We start from the raw sequence: 15496 nt of genomic DNA, 5'->3' as shown, positions 1-15496 counted from the left end.
TTTAATTCAACTTAAACTCCTTTTAAATGCAGACATGTTGAAAGTTGGGGTAACCCCAGTAGCTCAGATGGTAGAGTCTCTCCCTTTTCCTGTAAACTATTCAAAGTATCCTGTCAAACAAAGGCACTAAAAAGCCCCAAAATATAAAAAGAATTTAAAAAAAGTCCAATTTCATATTTTAAAATGGCAAAAATTTACTAACAGATTTTCCTAAGATCTCATATGTCTTGAACTGTGGAAAAAGTGATCAACATTTTCACAATTTTCTGACATTATAAGACCAAGTGCTGTTTTTACAGCCAAAGACTAAGCACATTTTTGATGATTTAATTACGAGGATTTATTGTGATTTTAATCTGTATAAAAACGGATGTGAGACTGGTGCACTGACTTCCTATGAAACCACATTTATCGGGGTTTTGGTTTCTGTACAGATCGAACAAACAAGATATAGCATGTTAGTCACTGAGTTTAAGAGATAGGTGGATTTTGTTGTGTTTATACAGAGCCAGTCTATCTGTCTCCCCGTTTCCCCCGTTGCATTCATGCTAAGCTAACAAGCGTCTGGCTGCAGCCTCACATTTACTGTACAGACGTTATCATCTAGCACGTGACAAGTGATGAAAATAGGTGTTTCCCCAAAACGTCACCCTATTTCTCTAAAAGCTGATGAAGTTGTGCTTTTTTTTTTGTTCTACAGAAATAATGCAGTATGTTATTTAGGCCACGAGTGCTTGAACAAAAGCAAATGAACAATTTATCTGTTGGGTTCAAATTCCTGTCTTATCTCTGTTTAGCCCTGGAGCGGGAGATTAAAAAAGAATGACAGAATAATTAAAAATGAAACTGCGGAGAGACACAAAGTGTGAGCAGAAGCAGACGTGATGAGTTCAGATGTCTGGAGATGCAGGTTAAAACACGCCTGGTCAAAAAGTGTTTGGCGGTACATAACATCAGTCCCCACCGCCTCCTCATGAAACAACAAATCAGGCAGTGAGGAGAGAAACTGATTATGATCACACACTGTAGTCTCTAATGAGGATTCATAATCAACATTCCTTGAAGAGGCAGTGAACGCAGCTCTGACAACATTAATTGCTGCATAATGTTTGCATATAAAAAGGTTGTTAATTTACAACAACACATCCTATGACGTCAAAATGACGTTTATTATTAAGCTACATTCCACTTTTCTCGCCTCTAGGAGGTTTTGACATCGACATCAAAGGCTGGGGTGGCGAAGATGTCCACCTGTACAGGAAGTACCTCCACAGCAACCTCCTCGTGGTCCGAGCACCGTCGCGAGGCTTGTTCCACCTGTGGCACGAGAAACACTGCGCCGACGAGCTTCCACCAGACCAGTACCGCATGTGCATGCAGTCCAAGGCCATGAACGAGGCCTCGCACGGCCAGCTGGGGATGCTGTTCTTCAGGCACGAGATCGAAGCTCACCTCCGTAAACAGAAGCTACAGCAGAACTCGAACCCCAAGAAGGCATAAAGCGCTGGTTGAACTAAGATCACCGTGACGACTGCAATCAGTTGAACAATTCAACTGATCTGAACTATGTCAAATTGTAAAGGAATAGTTCAACATTTTTGAAAAAATGCTTATTCACTTTCTTGCCGAAAGTTAGTTGGCTAGAGCCAGTAAGTGGTTATCTTAGCTTAGCATCAAGCAGGGGTAGACTGGGATAAAAATGAAGGCCAATCTCCACATTTACTCTATTTAAACATATTTTGTTAAATTCATTTTTTACTTTTTTTTTTTAAACAAAAAAGGTGGTTATGTGCCAAAATAGTCACTAGATAGAGAGAAAAAATATTTGGTTTTGCGTTGGTTAGAGTCTGGCAAGTTCTGTCTCTGTCTTTATTCTAATCTAAGGATCCGGCACCATATTTACCATACAGATAAGATATGGTACAAAACTTGTCATCTAACTCCCTGCATGAGAGTGAATAGGTATATTCCCCAAAATGTTGAACTTTTCCTTTAATGAAACAATGTGAAGACTTTTTAATACTCTTTTTCAAGGACTCGGAGCACTTAGTTGCTCTGGGAAGGACAACATGAAATAAAGATGACTCAAATCTGAACTGCTTGAGGCGCTCGCCTTGAGAACTGGAGTGGACTTTTTCAACAGATCTCCGGTCTGAAACATCCGTCTGTAGTTTATTGTCCATTTGTAATTTTTTTCTTTGTAACTGCACCAAGGCCTTTCAGAAAGAAAAACAGAAGCAACATTTGAGCTTTGAAGTCTCTCTGAACCGTGTGCCTCCTGTGTATAAAACCCAAACCATCTCCTCAGGATGCTCAGTGGAAATTGAACCGGCCCACAGTTGTTATATGTAGGGAAACAGAGCCACCTAGTGGAGCGAGAGTGACCAGCATGTTGGCAAATAAAAAAAATGAAGGACTCGTTTAAAGCCTGGAAAGGCCTTGTAACACTTTTTTTTTTAAATATATATATATAAATTATTGATCAGTAATCCTCATTCCTTAATTTATGTTTGTTATTATTTTTCAAATGCCATCATTTATAAGAATTTGGATATCTGATCCGGTATTCTGTGTGGAACGTGGGAAAGTGGGAATGATGCTGAGAAAAAAAACATGTCTCTTTTCCTCAAAGGCCTTATAAGTGTGAGACGTACGTATTTATGCCCAAAATATGTCTAAAGATTTATTTTTAAAATGGTTAATTTAATTGTAGGTTCATTTGTGTTCTTTTGTGTCATAACTTATCTGTGGACACTTAACAGATAGAAAAAGGAAAACAATAATTGACTTACAGTGATATTGTTCACTGACGACGACTTATCTTCAGTCAGAGTGAGACTATTGATGTTTAAATTTCTGTTTCTGTCAATCAAATGTGACTCTTGTGTGCCTTGTCATACACACAGAGCGTTAATGAAGAGATAATGTGACATTACATGTGTTACTGCGCAGTCACAGTAACTGGAGATGTTCTTGGTGTAGAGATAAAACTGCCTTGATCGTAACTGTATATTGTTTTTTATACAATCTCCAATAAATCTCGTCCCAGCACTTCTTCTGTCGGTCAGAGCGAGCTGTACTTTTGGTTGATGACCAAAGATGTGAAAAGAGGCACTTTTACAAACATGGTTTTTATTATTTGCCATTGAAGCATTCCTTGTAATGATACGTCGAATAACTGTCTTTACAGTTCAAGTTATTTTTTCACTTCATGTAAATGAATTGAATAAAACATTTTTGTGCATCGTGTGTATTTTATTTTGATGATGTTAATTTTTAATATTATCTTGTGGCAACATTGTGCTTATGACCTGGTTAAGTTAAGGTACAAAAAACAAAACTCAGCTAGGGTTGAGAAAAGCTCCCGTCAAAACTATAAAAAAAAAAAGTGTCAATATTTTATCCTGGCAACTGGGCTCAAAGAAAAGTATTTTTTGTTACTTTTATTTCTTGGCTGGCTAGCAATTATGATACATGGTAATACATAAATGTTATATAGTTACCTTTATTTAGTGGTCACAGACAAATTCTGCAAAAAATGCATGGAGACCAAAAGTGTTCAAAATTGAATAAATTAATAAAAAATTATGTTATAAATAATCACGTAAGGAAATGTGTATAGAAGATGTAATATGACCATGAAAATCATTATGATAAATATAATATAACTATATAACTTGTTTTTTCCTAATTTGAAATAACAAAGTCTGCAAAAAACTGCCAAATTTGACACTTCAGGCCTCCATACAAAAGCAAAAGCTCTGTTAAGATGTTAACAAAAAGTAAAATCTGAACACTTTCACCTTCATGAATGTCAGATTTATTGCAGGACTACAAACTCAGTGTACGATATGTGGCAGTAATTTCTAATTTCTAAAGTTTTTGGAGCTATTTTTTTATTGGTATTCATCACAACTGCCAATATTTTTAAATGATTTTATTAGTGTAATTTAACCTCCACAGCACTAGATGGAGCCAGTGAGCTGATATCAATGACAGTTATGGTTACAGCTGATCTACTACCCTCTTTGTTCCTGAAGGCAACATTAACTGATGATGATTTAATTTATATACCTGTACATACTCAGATTAGTTAATTTGACTGAGACATTCAATAACAGCTGAGTGATTGTTTTTCCCTGAACAGGCCACGCCAGAGTCAATCAAATAAGACGTGAAGTCACTGAGTCATCCTGACATTGGAAAGTGAACATATCCTTGGTTTCAAAACTGACAGCTTAGCGTTTGACAACTTATTTAACAATAATAACATGCTGTAGAATTTTTTTACATATGGCGTGAGGTTTATTATCCACAGAAATGCTGCACAGGCTCATGCAGATAAAACTCTGTCATCCTCATCCAAGTAAGCACTGCAGTGCATACTGAAGTAGGCCTAAAATAACCAGCTAATATCAAATTGAGGTTTTGCCCCAGTTGTGACGTTAGTAGAGTTTATACATGACTCTGTGATTCGTCACCTGTTTTCCCAGCAGCAAGAGAGCCTTAAGAGCCTGACATTTCCATAAACCTACATGTCCACATGTTGAATAATAAAAGTTGTTTTTTAAAAAAGTGCTTTCATGCAATCCTGGCGCCTTCCTAAGTGGGCTAACCCTGGGTTGACACTGTGTGTTTAAAAGGAGCTTGGTTATCCCAGAGTAAAGTCTCTGGGCTTAGGGACAGACCGGGGTTAAGAACATGCTAAGTGAAGAGCCCAGACTGCATTTTACATTTTACTTTTCTGGGCAGACGGAAGATGTCAAGATCACAAAATACATTTACAACAATAAATTTAAGAGTGCGATGTTGCTTTTGCAGTGAGAGTGGATGAGAGCCTGATAGATAGCCAAGTAGCTTAACACAAAGATTGAAAACAGAAGGAAACCACTGGCTGTAATAAAAATCACTTTTTCGTACATATAAAACAAAAATGATATAGACTTAAGTTTAAAAACAACACATCATTGCTTCGAGGGGTTAGGTTACATACCAGACTATTTCTTGTGGTGGACAATATCACATTCAAGATGCAATTCAAGCCCAATGTGCGCTCTCACACAGTACCAAGAGTGAGCCACAGTCAAGGCCGCTTTAATGCACGGGCTTACCTGGGCTGAAGCCCAGGGGCCTCACACGTTCAGGGGCCTCCGAAGTTCAGGTTCACGATGAGCTGAAAAAATCATATTGTTTTGTAACTTGTCAGGTTTTCTGTCAATCACTCTAATCGCACGTTACGTGGCTGCTGATTGATCCAAATTAGGAGTTACCCACGTGGCCCCATAGCCTCTGGCCCGTGGGCTGACCTATCAGAATGTCTATAGTTAGTTTTGAGGTGTGTCCCATGATTGAGTGACATTTAGTGGAAAATGTCGGGGAGGACGTTTGAGAGTGGTGCCCAGAAAAGCAAAAAACTTATTAAGAAAGAGTTGGGCGAAAAAGAATTACTGAAGAGGATCCCGAAGCTTTTTTAAACCAGCTGCTGCTGAAAATGGACCCAGCAGCACCAGGGGAAGCTCGCTATCTCACACACCGGAGGGAGCGGAGGAGGCGCAGGCCGCGCAGGTGGATGGAGCCGGAGAGGAGCAGGGGACCGCCCGCAGCAGTGGAGAGGAGGAGGAGGGGGAGCACACGAGCCCCAGAGAGAGGACCAGGCTGAAAAGCAGTCAGGGGGAGACCCATGTAACAGTGACCCGGGCCGCAGGAGAAACAATACTGATGCAAAAGTGCGCGCTTATTGGGCGAAAATGGGACCGGAGTCCTGTCAAAGTAAAGATGCTAACATGATGGATCACACCCCATGCAAACATGTTCTGTCCTTCTTAATTAATAGAGAGGCGTTAGTGGAGCCTGTTTCATATGTCCACGCTTGCTCTCCATGACTTCTCCACACCGGAGCGCACAACAAGGATGCGCTCCGACTCGGACTGCCCTTCCACCTGGACACCGCATACCTCGACCCCGTACTCGGCCAGAGTTTACCCTACACACGGTTATCGTATTTCTCCTTTCACGGACTCCTCGGCGTGTGTGATTAATCCTTCAGCCTGAGTTCAGCCGCAACAGGAGCGGCTCGAGTGCGCTGCGTAAATGAAGGCCACGCGCGGCCCAGAAAGCATCTGCCGCAGGAGCTGGAAGACAAACGACTCAGCAAGGTGGAGTCACTGCGGGTAGCTATTTACTATATCAATGTTGAGCCTGCTGGACTTGTATCGGGATGGAGGTGTCACTTGGAGACGCGCGTAACTGCGCCGCTGCAGCAGAGGACAGAGTGCAGCAATGATGGCGAATACTCGCTCAAGTTGGCACAGCCATATAAATGTGCCACAAAGTCAACCCAGTGGGAGACTTGGAGATCAGACGCTAAATTCAGATTAGCTGTTGTTAACGCAGTGCTAGCTTGAGCCAGTGTGCAGGCGAAGTTGAGCGCACATAAGGAGAGACAGCAGGGGTTGAGAGCAAGAGTGAGCGGTCTGCAGCGCAGCCAGCAAGAGTCAGTGAGAGCGCAGAGGTTATTATTGCACCTTAAAATGCATACAAGCAAACATGCAAATACATTTATTGAGCACAGAATATATTTCTGTTTCCGCAAATTACATTATGTTTTAAGATTATACTGCAAACCTCCTGTAAATGTTGCTCAGTTTCATCTTTTTGGCACCTGGCATTAGGCCACGTTGCTATCCATGGGGCTGAATGGACTGTGTCTGTGCAGGTGCATGTGATTGGTTCACAGGCCCACTGAGGCCGGAGAACAGGCTTCCACTTTGATCTGTTGCTGTTCTTTGCTTATGCTGTTATTAGTTATTATCAATGTTTGTGCAGACAGGTGATAGTTGGTGTTGTTTTTCATAATATCGTTTGAAATCATATATGCACACATTTTGGTTTTATTATCACCATAAGTTGCTGTATGTGGTTCTCAAATAAAGTGTATTGTGTTTCTGCTCAAGTGGGCTCAGTGATATGTTAATAACAATATTATGGTGTTTTCTGGCTCAAAGAGGGAAAATTCACTGTTGTATGTCTCGAAAGAAACTAATGCATTTTGTGATGTAGATTACCTAGATATTACGCTTTTTTAAAATGAGAATCGAGGGGATGGAGGGCCTACAAAACCTCTCAGCCCCGGGGCCTAACATTAGGTTAAGGCGGCCCTGGCCACAGTTGTTACAAATGGAAAGAAAACAGTAATGTCAGTGACGTAGGGCTCCAGCACATCTGGGACCGTCGCCAGTTAAACTGTCTCACACCTCTTGATTCGCGCCTCTCTCCCGGCCAGGGAGGTCTGCTCGTTCCTTCGGGGGGCCGTCGACGTTTCATTGTGTTTTTTTTTTTTTTTTTTTTTACGCCACTCGCTGGGCTTTCTTTCTTCTTTTTTTTATCGGAAACCCACCGCGGTACCAACAGCAACAGCAGTCAGCGACTTCCATGGTGTTTACTACAACAGGAGAGGACGCCGCGCAGTTCAGGGACTCGAGACGGACAAGAGCGCGAACATGTTCGATACGAGAGGAATCCCCTATGTGGTGATCGACTTGACCTGTCTTATCCTAAGTATGTATATATTTTAACAACAACCCTTTCTTCAGTCCGCTGTGGTTCATTTGTTTTTAAGCTGATTTGTGAGCTGATATAATCCTTGTGTTTGGATGTTTCACAGCCTGCCATCACGTGAAGGGAGTGGTGAATGTCTGAGCAGCACACGAGTGTGACAGCGTGATATAATCAAGCAATACTACCTGAGAAGGTGTGCTTTAACGTCATTTGAGCACGTCAGTGATGCGGTCAGCATGCAGTACTGAAGTGCTCAAATGACGTTAAAGCACACCCTCGAGGGTAATTAACACATGGAAACACATGGGGTCTGACTAATAACTGAAACAAAATCAGTCACTTCAGTAGACTCATATGTGTAATAGAACGTAGTTTACCACTACAGCAAATACCCTTAGAAACGACCTAGCAACAGAAAGTATTTCCTACTAGTCCCAGATGAGTGAACTCTGAGCTGACGTTAATGTTTTATCGCGGTCTCGGAATTTCCCGAACTAAATCAATACTGCACAGATAAACAGAAAATGCATGTTTTTATCGCCGTTTATCGTTTAATTCCTTCCTCACAAATCCGGGATGAAAATGTCACAAACTTCGCCAGCTTCTCGGTGAATTCTCTGGCATCCTTCTGGGCAATAGTTGTCTTCTGCAGGTGAAGTGGTTGCGGCGGAGGAAACGATTCAGCCGACAGGCACTCGCGGCAAACTCCTCATCTCTGCTGTGAGGAGCACATCTACGTGTTATTGAAAGCAAACACAGGCACAATGTGTTTGAGTTAGTTCTGCTATTGTTTCCCATCTCAGTGGGAGGTTTCTGCTCATAAACACCAGCTCTCCTAACCCTGTCAAGAACTGAAGGCGAAGGAGGATGTCCACTGAAAAACTGATGCAAAGTAAAACCAGCAAAAATCGAGTAAATGTAAAGTCCTGTGAGTAAAGTAAAAAAAAAAAAATCATTCTTCATCCTATATGATCTAAATTTTAAAGTTGACTTTACTTTTTTAAAAAGTCAGGACACAGATAACCTCAGAATAAACAAGTAAATTATTAAAATTAAGTTCTACGATTGAAAAAGTTTCAACGATGTAAGATTATTAGTCTATTGGTAATCTGTTTCCTCAATTTTTACAAGTAAAGTCATTTTATCTGATTTTTCTGTTTTTTGTTTTTTTGAAGGTCAGTATTTCTTTTATTCATATGATTTTATTTCTACGCTTCCATATCAACAAAACCAATACCCCCAATCTTAACTAAAAAGTGAAGCCACAACAAAACAAAACTAACAGCCAAAATAACACACATTTAAAGCACACAACAAACCAACAAACTCAAACCAACTTCAGTATGTCACATCTGGTAGTCAACATAAGTTAGATAAGCCACGAAAAATATAACTAAACACATCATATATAAGTTGAATATTTCTCTACTTCCATCTTTTGTGCAATTGTTTTCCAACTGTCCTACACAAGGAAAAACTGAAAAAAACTAAACTAAGTTTTATTAGTATAAAGGCTTTTTATGCACTCAATGCTGTAAGACATTTCCCCACATGATTTCAAATTAAGTTAAAGGTGCAGTATGTAAGAATATAAGAAAACATGTGAGAAAACATTCAAACTATAACTAAAACTGTCAACTGAATGTGAAGAGATAACATAGTTGACAGAGATACGCCGTTGACTGAAGTTAGCATGCTAACCGGTTAGCCCCTGGCCCACTCCGATCCAAAGCTCCTGTGCTGGCCGTGTAAACACCAACATGTACCCCGGTCATCCAAGCTACTGCTGCTCCGGACTGCAGAGGTGCACGGCTATCTGAGCTAACAAGCTAATGGCAGCTGCACTTAGCAGCAGTTAGCAGCTGCTCTGATGTAGCATATGAATTCAACAGGTGGCCAGTTCTTACATATTGCACATTTTAATTTGTTTAAATGATGAATTTATTTTCCCCCACTGTAGCAGAGCAGGAAAGTATGTGGGTTTCCAGTATTTGTATCACTTTCTTTTATACAGTTCATTAATCAGAATGGAGAGAGGAAACTAACATCGTCTTCTTGGGTGGGGGTCCAAGGCACACTGACATGATCTTTTAACCTGTATTTTTATTTTATTTTTTTCTCTCATTGCTTCTCTGCTAGCTGGACTCCCATTTGTAATATTCACTATCACTGGGCCACACACAAACACTATCCGCTGAGACTTTTCCTGTGACTATGAAGGGATCAGTGTCAGGTACCACCATGAAGAAGTCACCATTTCCTATGACTTCTTAGGAGGTGTCATGATTCCCGTCACAATACTCACTGTAAGTGCATCTGTTATGTTTTCTGCTAACAGTTCTGTCTTATGATTCTCATCTTCTTCATGTAATACTCATCTTGATCCACTTCTACACTCTTTTCTTTTTTGTCATAATCCATGGTTGGTGCTGAATACATTATCCCTTTATAATGTATGGGGCTTTTGTATTGCTTGCATACACCACCTGTAGATTAATTTACTAACTGCATGATGTAGAAAAATGTTTTCCAACCTTTTTCAAAACTCTGATCATTCAGAAAGTTGAGCTTTTTATTTTGAAAGCCCTGAATAAGCCTGCAGCTGCAGCAACAGTTTGCAGAAAGACACGAAACAGAGGAATGGGTAATTATCTACCTGTAAAGCTCAATAATTACCCATTATCCCTCATTTGTTTAATTCATACAAAAACTGAAGTGTTGCTGGCAGGCTGTGGGCTGTTTCCCTCTAGTTTACAATCTTTATGCTAAGCTAAGCTAACTGGCTAAAGCTGGTTGTTGCTATTTAGCAAACAGACATGAGAGTGTTGTGGTGTTGATCTTTTTATTTAACAAAAAAGTTAAGCTATTGTTATAATCACTGTTTCAAAACGAGAGAGCTTTGTGTGAAATTTGAGAAACAGGCAGAACTCCATGATTTTAGACCCAGTTATCGATGACGGCTCTGATGTTGTTGGATGTTATTCAGTTGCTTATTTACTCTTCGTATATTTGTACACACCTCTAACTGTGTATCTTCTCCTCCCTACAGATGATCATTGGCGAGTGCCTTTTAGTTTATCTGAAGCGCATCAAATCTAAGTCCTCATTCGGCAGCTATGTCGCCTCTGTTTACAAAGCCGTCGGTACCTTCCTCTTCGGTGCCGCCATGAACCAGTCTCTGACCAGCATAGCCAAGTATAATATCAAGCCGGACTTGGTGGATGTGTGCAAACCTGAATGGAGGCTCGGGAACTGTTCACTAAATTATGACGCCTGCACTGAAGACGAGCCGCTGTCCAATGAGGGCAGGTAGGTCGATGATTTCAGATGTTCGCTGTTAAAATCAGATCCTCATTCAAACTCATAGCTCTCTGGATTCTGGTTTTTGTCGCTCAGCAGCTTAACAGAATCCTCAAACTTTGTGCCCTCACGGAGCAACAAGTTAACATTTATGTAATTCATAACGGTTTTACCACTATGATGCCATGCCTCCGTGAAGCTGTGAAACATTTAGTGTCTAGTAAATATCTGCACTGAGATGACACAAGGCTGTGTGCAGGTAGAGCCATCTACTGCACGAGACCAGAGCCGCTGTGATTGAGTAATATCAGGAATGTGTCGCTTGTTTGGATTTGACTTATCAGCTCAGAGCAGAAGGAAGTACGGTGGGAGGAGAGGATATCCACTTCTGTTTCTGATGTAGGCAAGACCTGCAGTAAATACAGAAGCAGAAGCAGCGATTGTGTCGGCGTATTAATACGTGTTTATTAGGAAGCTTTGAGGAACTTTCGCTTTCCACATCATTTAAAGACAAAGTAGGTTATTCTGTTAACAGAGTGAGTGTTGCCTTCCCGAGAGGCAGCCTTTAAGTCTAAAGGCAGGAACACACCGGCCCCACCGTTGGACGTCTGAAGCGTTTGGGGAGACTCAGACGAGGTCGGGAACAAATATGTTTGGTGTGTTCACCAAGACTTTATTTTTTTTTTTTCAGAAAGGATACTGAAAGCGGAGGCCTCAAGGTGTCTGAACAAACTGCAGTTTTAATGTGATGCCCAGAGGATGTATAGGGCGGCATTATTATTGCATTTACCAGTTGGGTTTTTTGTTACCAAAGTGTGTTTGATCAGCCTGAATTATTCAGTGTTGGTGCTAAAAGTTCACCAAAAAATTTTAATTCAGTCATTTTTGGCTAATCCCTCATGCTGAAGACAAGTCAGGTGAAGTATCGTAAACAACTGAAGTAGATGGGGACTCGATTTAAAATGTAAAACAACAACAACAACAAATAAATACATCAAAAGTCTCCATAGAACTCGTCAGGCATAATCCAAGTCTCTGGAAGCCCTGAGATCACAAATGGTTTTGAAAAGATGCTGTTTACATGCTTTTGAAAACCCAAATCGTCACTGTAGCTGCTAAGCTAAGTGCGTCAGCATGCACCCCGTCTTCAGTGGGTCGAGTCATCAAGGGTGTAAATAATGTCTTTTAATATCAATTTGGGATCTCTGGGCTTCCACATTGCACCTGACAGGCTGTATGAAGCCATTTTATGTTTTTTAAAAACAAAAAATCCTCTTGGTACCAGGAATATTTATACCCTGTGGTCCATTCAGTAGTTTGTTGAGGCATTTCAGTCTGGACCAAAGTGGTAAATTGATCCATCGCTCTAAAATACCCTAAAACCAGTGATAAAGACTTTAATTGTCTGTGTCTGCTGAGGTTTACAGCAGGTTTACGTTGCAGAGTTGAACCCCAGAACCAGGTTCATAGTTAATATTAATCTCTAAATCTTATTGTACACCACAAAGCCCCTGATCCTTCAGTGAGTGCACACAAAATAGGTATGGAGAGCGTAATTTAACACTCTGTGTGTGTAAATTAATGGCTGTTGCTGTGGACGAGGTCCAGACAACACAGCACTGTTATTATAAACAGGTCACTAGGGCAGCGGGGAAGGACTGGAGGGCCTGTTTACTTTTTAGCTGCTGCCATCCACAACATCACACTGAGGGTTCACTGCTCCTGAACGTACAACAAACAAACTTCTCCTTAAACCTGAAATACAGGTGTCCCACATTGTGTTGATGTGACTGACAGACGTCAGGATCTGTTAAACAACAAGATGACCAGGCTTTTTATGTTTGCTGAAGATGATTTAAGTGCATAACAAAGTGCTGAGCGATGCTTTTGTTTCTCTGTTGCAGGCTATCCTTCTACTCCGGCCACTCCTCTCTCTCCATGTACTGCATGCTGTTCCTGGCTGTAAGTACCTGCAACGGTTACATATTGATCGGCATATTGTATTAATCAGTATTTACTGGAGTGTTGTGTTCAGGGGCAGGTTGGCAGAACAGGACATTCTAGTTTATCTAGTAAATTAGATTTTTTTTAAAAAGAACAAAGTCAGGTGTTAGTGAAGTTTTTTACTCCAACCAAATTTACCATCCAGCTGTGGTAAACTTAACAGGCTGCTGATTCATTCAACACTACTATGGAAGTAGAATCATGTCATTAATCAAGAGCATAGATTTTCAGTTTGAGAGCACGATTTCATTCCTTTTCAGTGACACAGCTCCTTCGCATGCTCAGATTTTTTCTCCTCATGCTCACATTTTGTGCTTGCATTTAAATGTCTTCTGCTTTCTTTCAAAATGTCTGCTTGAACTCAAAAATCACATGCCTGTGCTCACATTTCTCCTTCTTGCACACAAAAATTTCGCTCGCATTCAAATGTGCCCTCTGTGCGCTCAGATCTAAGTGCACGCACTCAGAACACACACCTTCTCACAGGTCAAGCTACCTGCTCAGACTCAAGGGTGACCTGTCAAAACTCTGCTCTCGCATTCAAATTTGCTCTGCTTGTGCTCAAACTGTGTGCTCGCACTTGGTTATAACTGCTTGCGCAGTTCTTCTTCTTGCGCTGAGGAAAGTTCTGCTCTCGGATCTCTGCTCACGGATTTTTCTTGTGTATCAACACTGTCAACCAATAGAAGGCCGGCTACTGTTGCCCAATCAGATTATCCCCGCTTCTTTGCGGTTATCTAACTTTTGGCAAGTGCTTTTCCCAAATTGTTGAACTATTCCTTTAATGTTGTTATGAATTCATCGCTTTGAATTCTGTTTTCTTTAAGCAGAGAACGCCTCTAAATGATTCATAATTAACGCTCTTTTTTCTAAATCCTCTCCGTGTATCCTCCAGGTCGTCTTCGTGTCCGACTTTTTCAAGCCATGCGTCGACCCCCGTAAAGAAGCAGACATCCCTCACACAAGCCTGCAGGAGACCCCGACAAATGGAAAGTCCAAACTAAGCTAACCGAGAGGTGGACAATGAACCCCGCTCTGTCCAAGACGCACACCACAACTCTCAGCTCTCTAGCCTTTCATCTTATGCAAATTCTCATCCAAATCCCTGCATGGATTTACAGTGATTTTTACTTCACGGAAGCTACCGGAGGAATGTGCATCCCAGAAGAAGCTTTTGGAAGCTAAACCTCAGGCCTGTTTAGATTTTAAGACGTTATCATTTTAGGCGATTCGCTGTTTTTAGTCCACCGATTCTCAATCTGTAAGGAAACCTGTCGAAGCCTTGTAGACACGCTTCAGAGACTGCTGTAGATTAGAGGCTAGAGACTCTATAAGGACAGAAAACCAACATTTTATTAATGTATGTATCTACTGAGCTGGTGGGAAGACTTCACTGCACGCTCCCACTAAAGGGTCTGACCACTGCTGGAAGGGAGAGAGAGGGAAGGGTTGGAAACCTGTGAATGTAACCTTGCTTTGTGCTTTTTCTGACCTGGAGTCAGTCTGCTAAAGGATCTGATTCAGGATCAGTCCTGTCAGCACCCACAGAGAGGGCCGAGTCTTGTAACTTTGCTGCCTTAAGTCCAGTGTTAATTAAAGGGCTATTTGTTAGAGGAATGTTTGCTTCTCAAGGCTACAAGGTGCTGCACAGTAACACTGACCCTGGACCAGAGGGCAGGGTTTCTGAGAAATAGCAGGTCGGCATCAGAAACCCTGCAGGTGGGGTAAAACTGCTGCAAACCCTCAGCTGCTGACTCCAGGTCACTGCCACTGCCGTCTCACTCTCCAGCCGTCTAACCTCTTACAGTCTGAGTGAGCTCGACTTGCCTCATGTGTGGTTAGACCCTCGAAGAGTAAACGGTCAGTTTCAAGTCCTGTGTTGCCTTTGCTGGACTGCTACCGCTGCTATCACAGCTCCTGTGTATCCAAGAACTAATGTATATGTTACGACCCTAGAGGTCATGAATGTTTCTATTTGTCTGCTTTTTATTATCCCTATTTTACCTGTGAGTATGAGTGTGTGTGAGATTGGTTGCAGGTGTGTTTGAGTGGTTGTAGGTTGTTCCCAGGAGCTGATTGGTTCCAGCCTGGAAATTAGGGTTTAAAGGCCGGCTCCTCCCAGTTCCTGTGGGGGCTCTCTTCTCCATTGTGACTGCCAGCATGCATGTTTGTGTACAATCCGTGTTTGTTAATAAAACCATTTAAAAATGATATTGCTGCTGGTGCTTGGAGGATGGGGAAGGGGGGGAGTCTCACACTCTTGTTGCACCAGGGTTTCCCCTAGGCCCTGGTTGTAACAATATACATCAAGTGAACAGACAACAATGTACTTTTGTATAATTTGTATGTAAAACAAATCACCATACAGACGTCTATTGTAAAAAAAAAGTTAAATATGTACAAATGTCTAAAAGTAGAAGGAAAAAAAGAAACAACAAAGCCATTTTACTTAATATGAACACAGAAGAAACATGTATCATGTCATGAGCCGTCACATAAAATTAAAGCATGACTTGTGTCAAAAGGAAAAAGGAAAATTACATCAATTACAATAGGAGAAACATAAATAATACATTTGCATTTCCCCAAGCAAAAGAACAATAGAGTTCATAATTTGGATTTTATATACAGTATT

General features: G+C 41.2%; 2 protein-coding genes across 5 annotated transcripts in view; both read left to right on the top strand.

Moving 5' to 3' along the window:
- Positions 1–3249, top strand: part of csgalnact1a (chondroitin sulfate N-acetylgalactosaminyltransferase 1a) — a 33487-nt gene extending 30238 nt beyond the window's left edge. For all 3 annotated transcript variants that reach the window (XM_030435875.1, XM_030435873.1, XM_030435874.1), the window contains exon 9: positions 1205–3249. In XM_030435875.1, the coding sequence (XP_030291735.1) occupies positions 1205–1500 (296 nt within the window). In that variant the 3' untranslated portion in view covers positions 1501–3249. The remainder of the gene's footprint in view (positions 1–1204) is intronic.
- Positions 3250–7345: 4096 nt separating this feature from the next.
- Positions 7346–14472, top strand: LOC115592764 (phospholipid phosphatase 1-like). Of its 2 annotated transcripts, none has more exons than XM_030435877.1 (5): positions 7346–7557; positions 9697–9863; positions 10607–10866; positions 12762–12819; positions 13757–14472. In XM_030435877.1, the coding sequence occupies exons 2-5, from the start codon at positions 9840–9842 to the stop codon at positions 13868–13870; spliced, it is 456 nt and encodes a 151-aa protein (XP_030291737.1). In that variant the 5' UTR covers positions 7346–7557; positions 9697–9839; the 3' UTR covers positions 13871–14472. The 2 variants fall into 2 exon arrangements, with proteins under 2 accessions (XP_030291737.1, XP_030291738.1); XM_030435878.1 differs by lacking the exon at positions 7346–7557 and adding an exon at positions 8249–8485.
- The last annotated feature ends 1024 nt before the right edge of the window (positions 14473–15496 follow it).

The sequence above is a fragment of the Sparus aurata genome, chromosome 12, assembly GCF_900880675.1.
Source record: "Sparus aurata chromosome 12, fSpaAur1.1, whole genome shotgun sequence".
NCBI classification, from domain to species: domain Eukaryota; kingdom Metazoa; phylum Chordata; class Actinopteri; order Spariformes; family Sparidae; genus Sparus; species Sparus aurata.
Note: the sequence above shows the minus strand (reverse complement) of the source record. Positions and strands in the feature narration are given on the sequence as shown.

What these genes read in the sequence shown, in the direction of transcription:
- LOC115592764 (XM_030435877.1), top strand. Translation starts at nt 9,840, where the DNA reads ATGATTCCCGTCACAATACTCACT. An exon ending in CCGCTGTCCAATGAGGGCAG is followed by an intron (nt 10,867 to 12,761) that starts GTAGGTCGATGA and finishes TCTCTGTTGCAG; the next exon opens with GCTATCCTTCTACTCCGGCC. An exon ending in ACTGCATGCTGTTCCTGGCT is followed by an intron (nt 12,820 to 13,756) that starts GTAAGTACCTGC and finishes TGTATCCTCCAG; the next exon opens with GTCGTCTTCGTGTCCGACTT.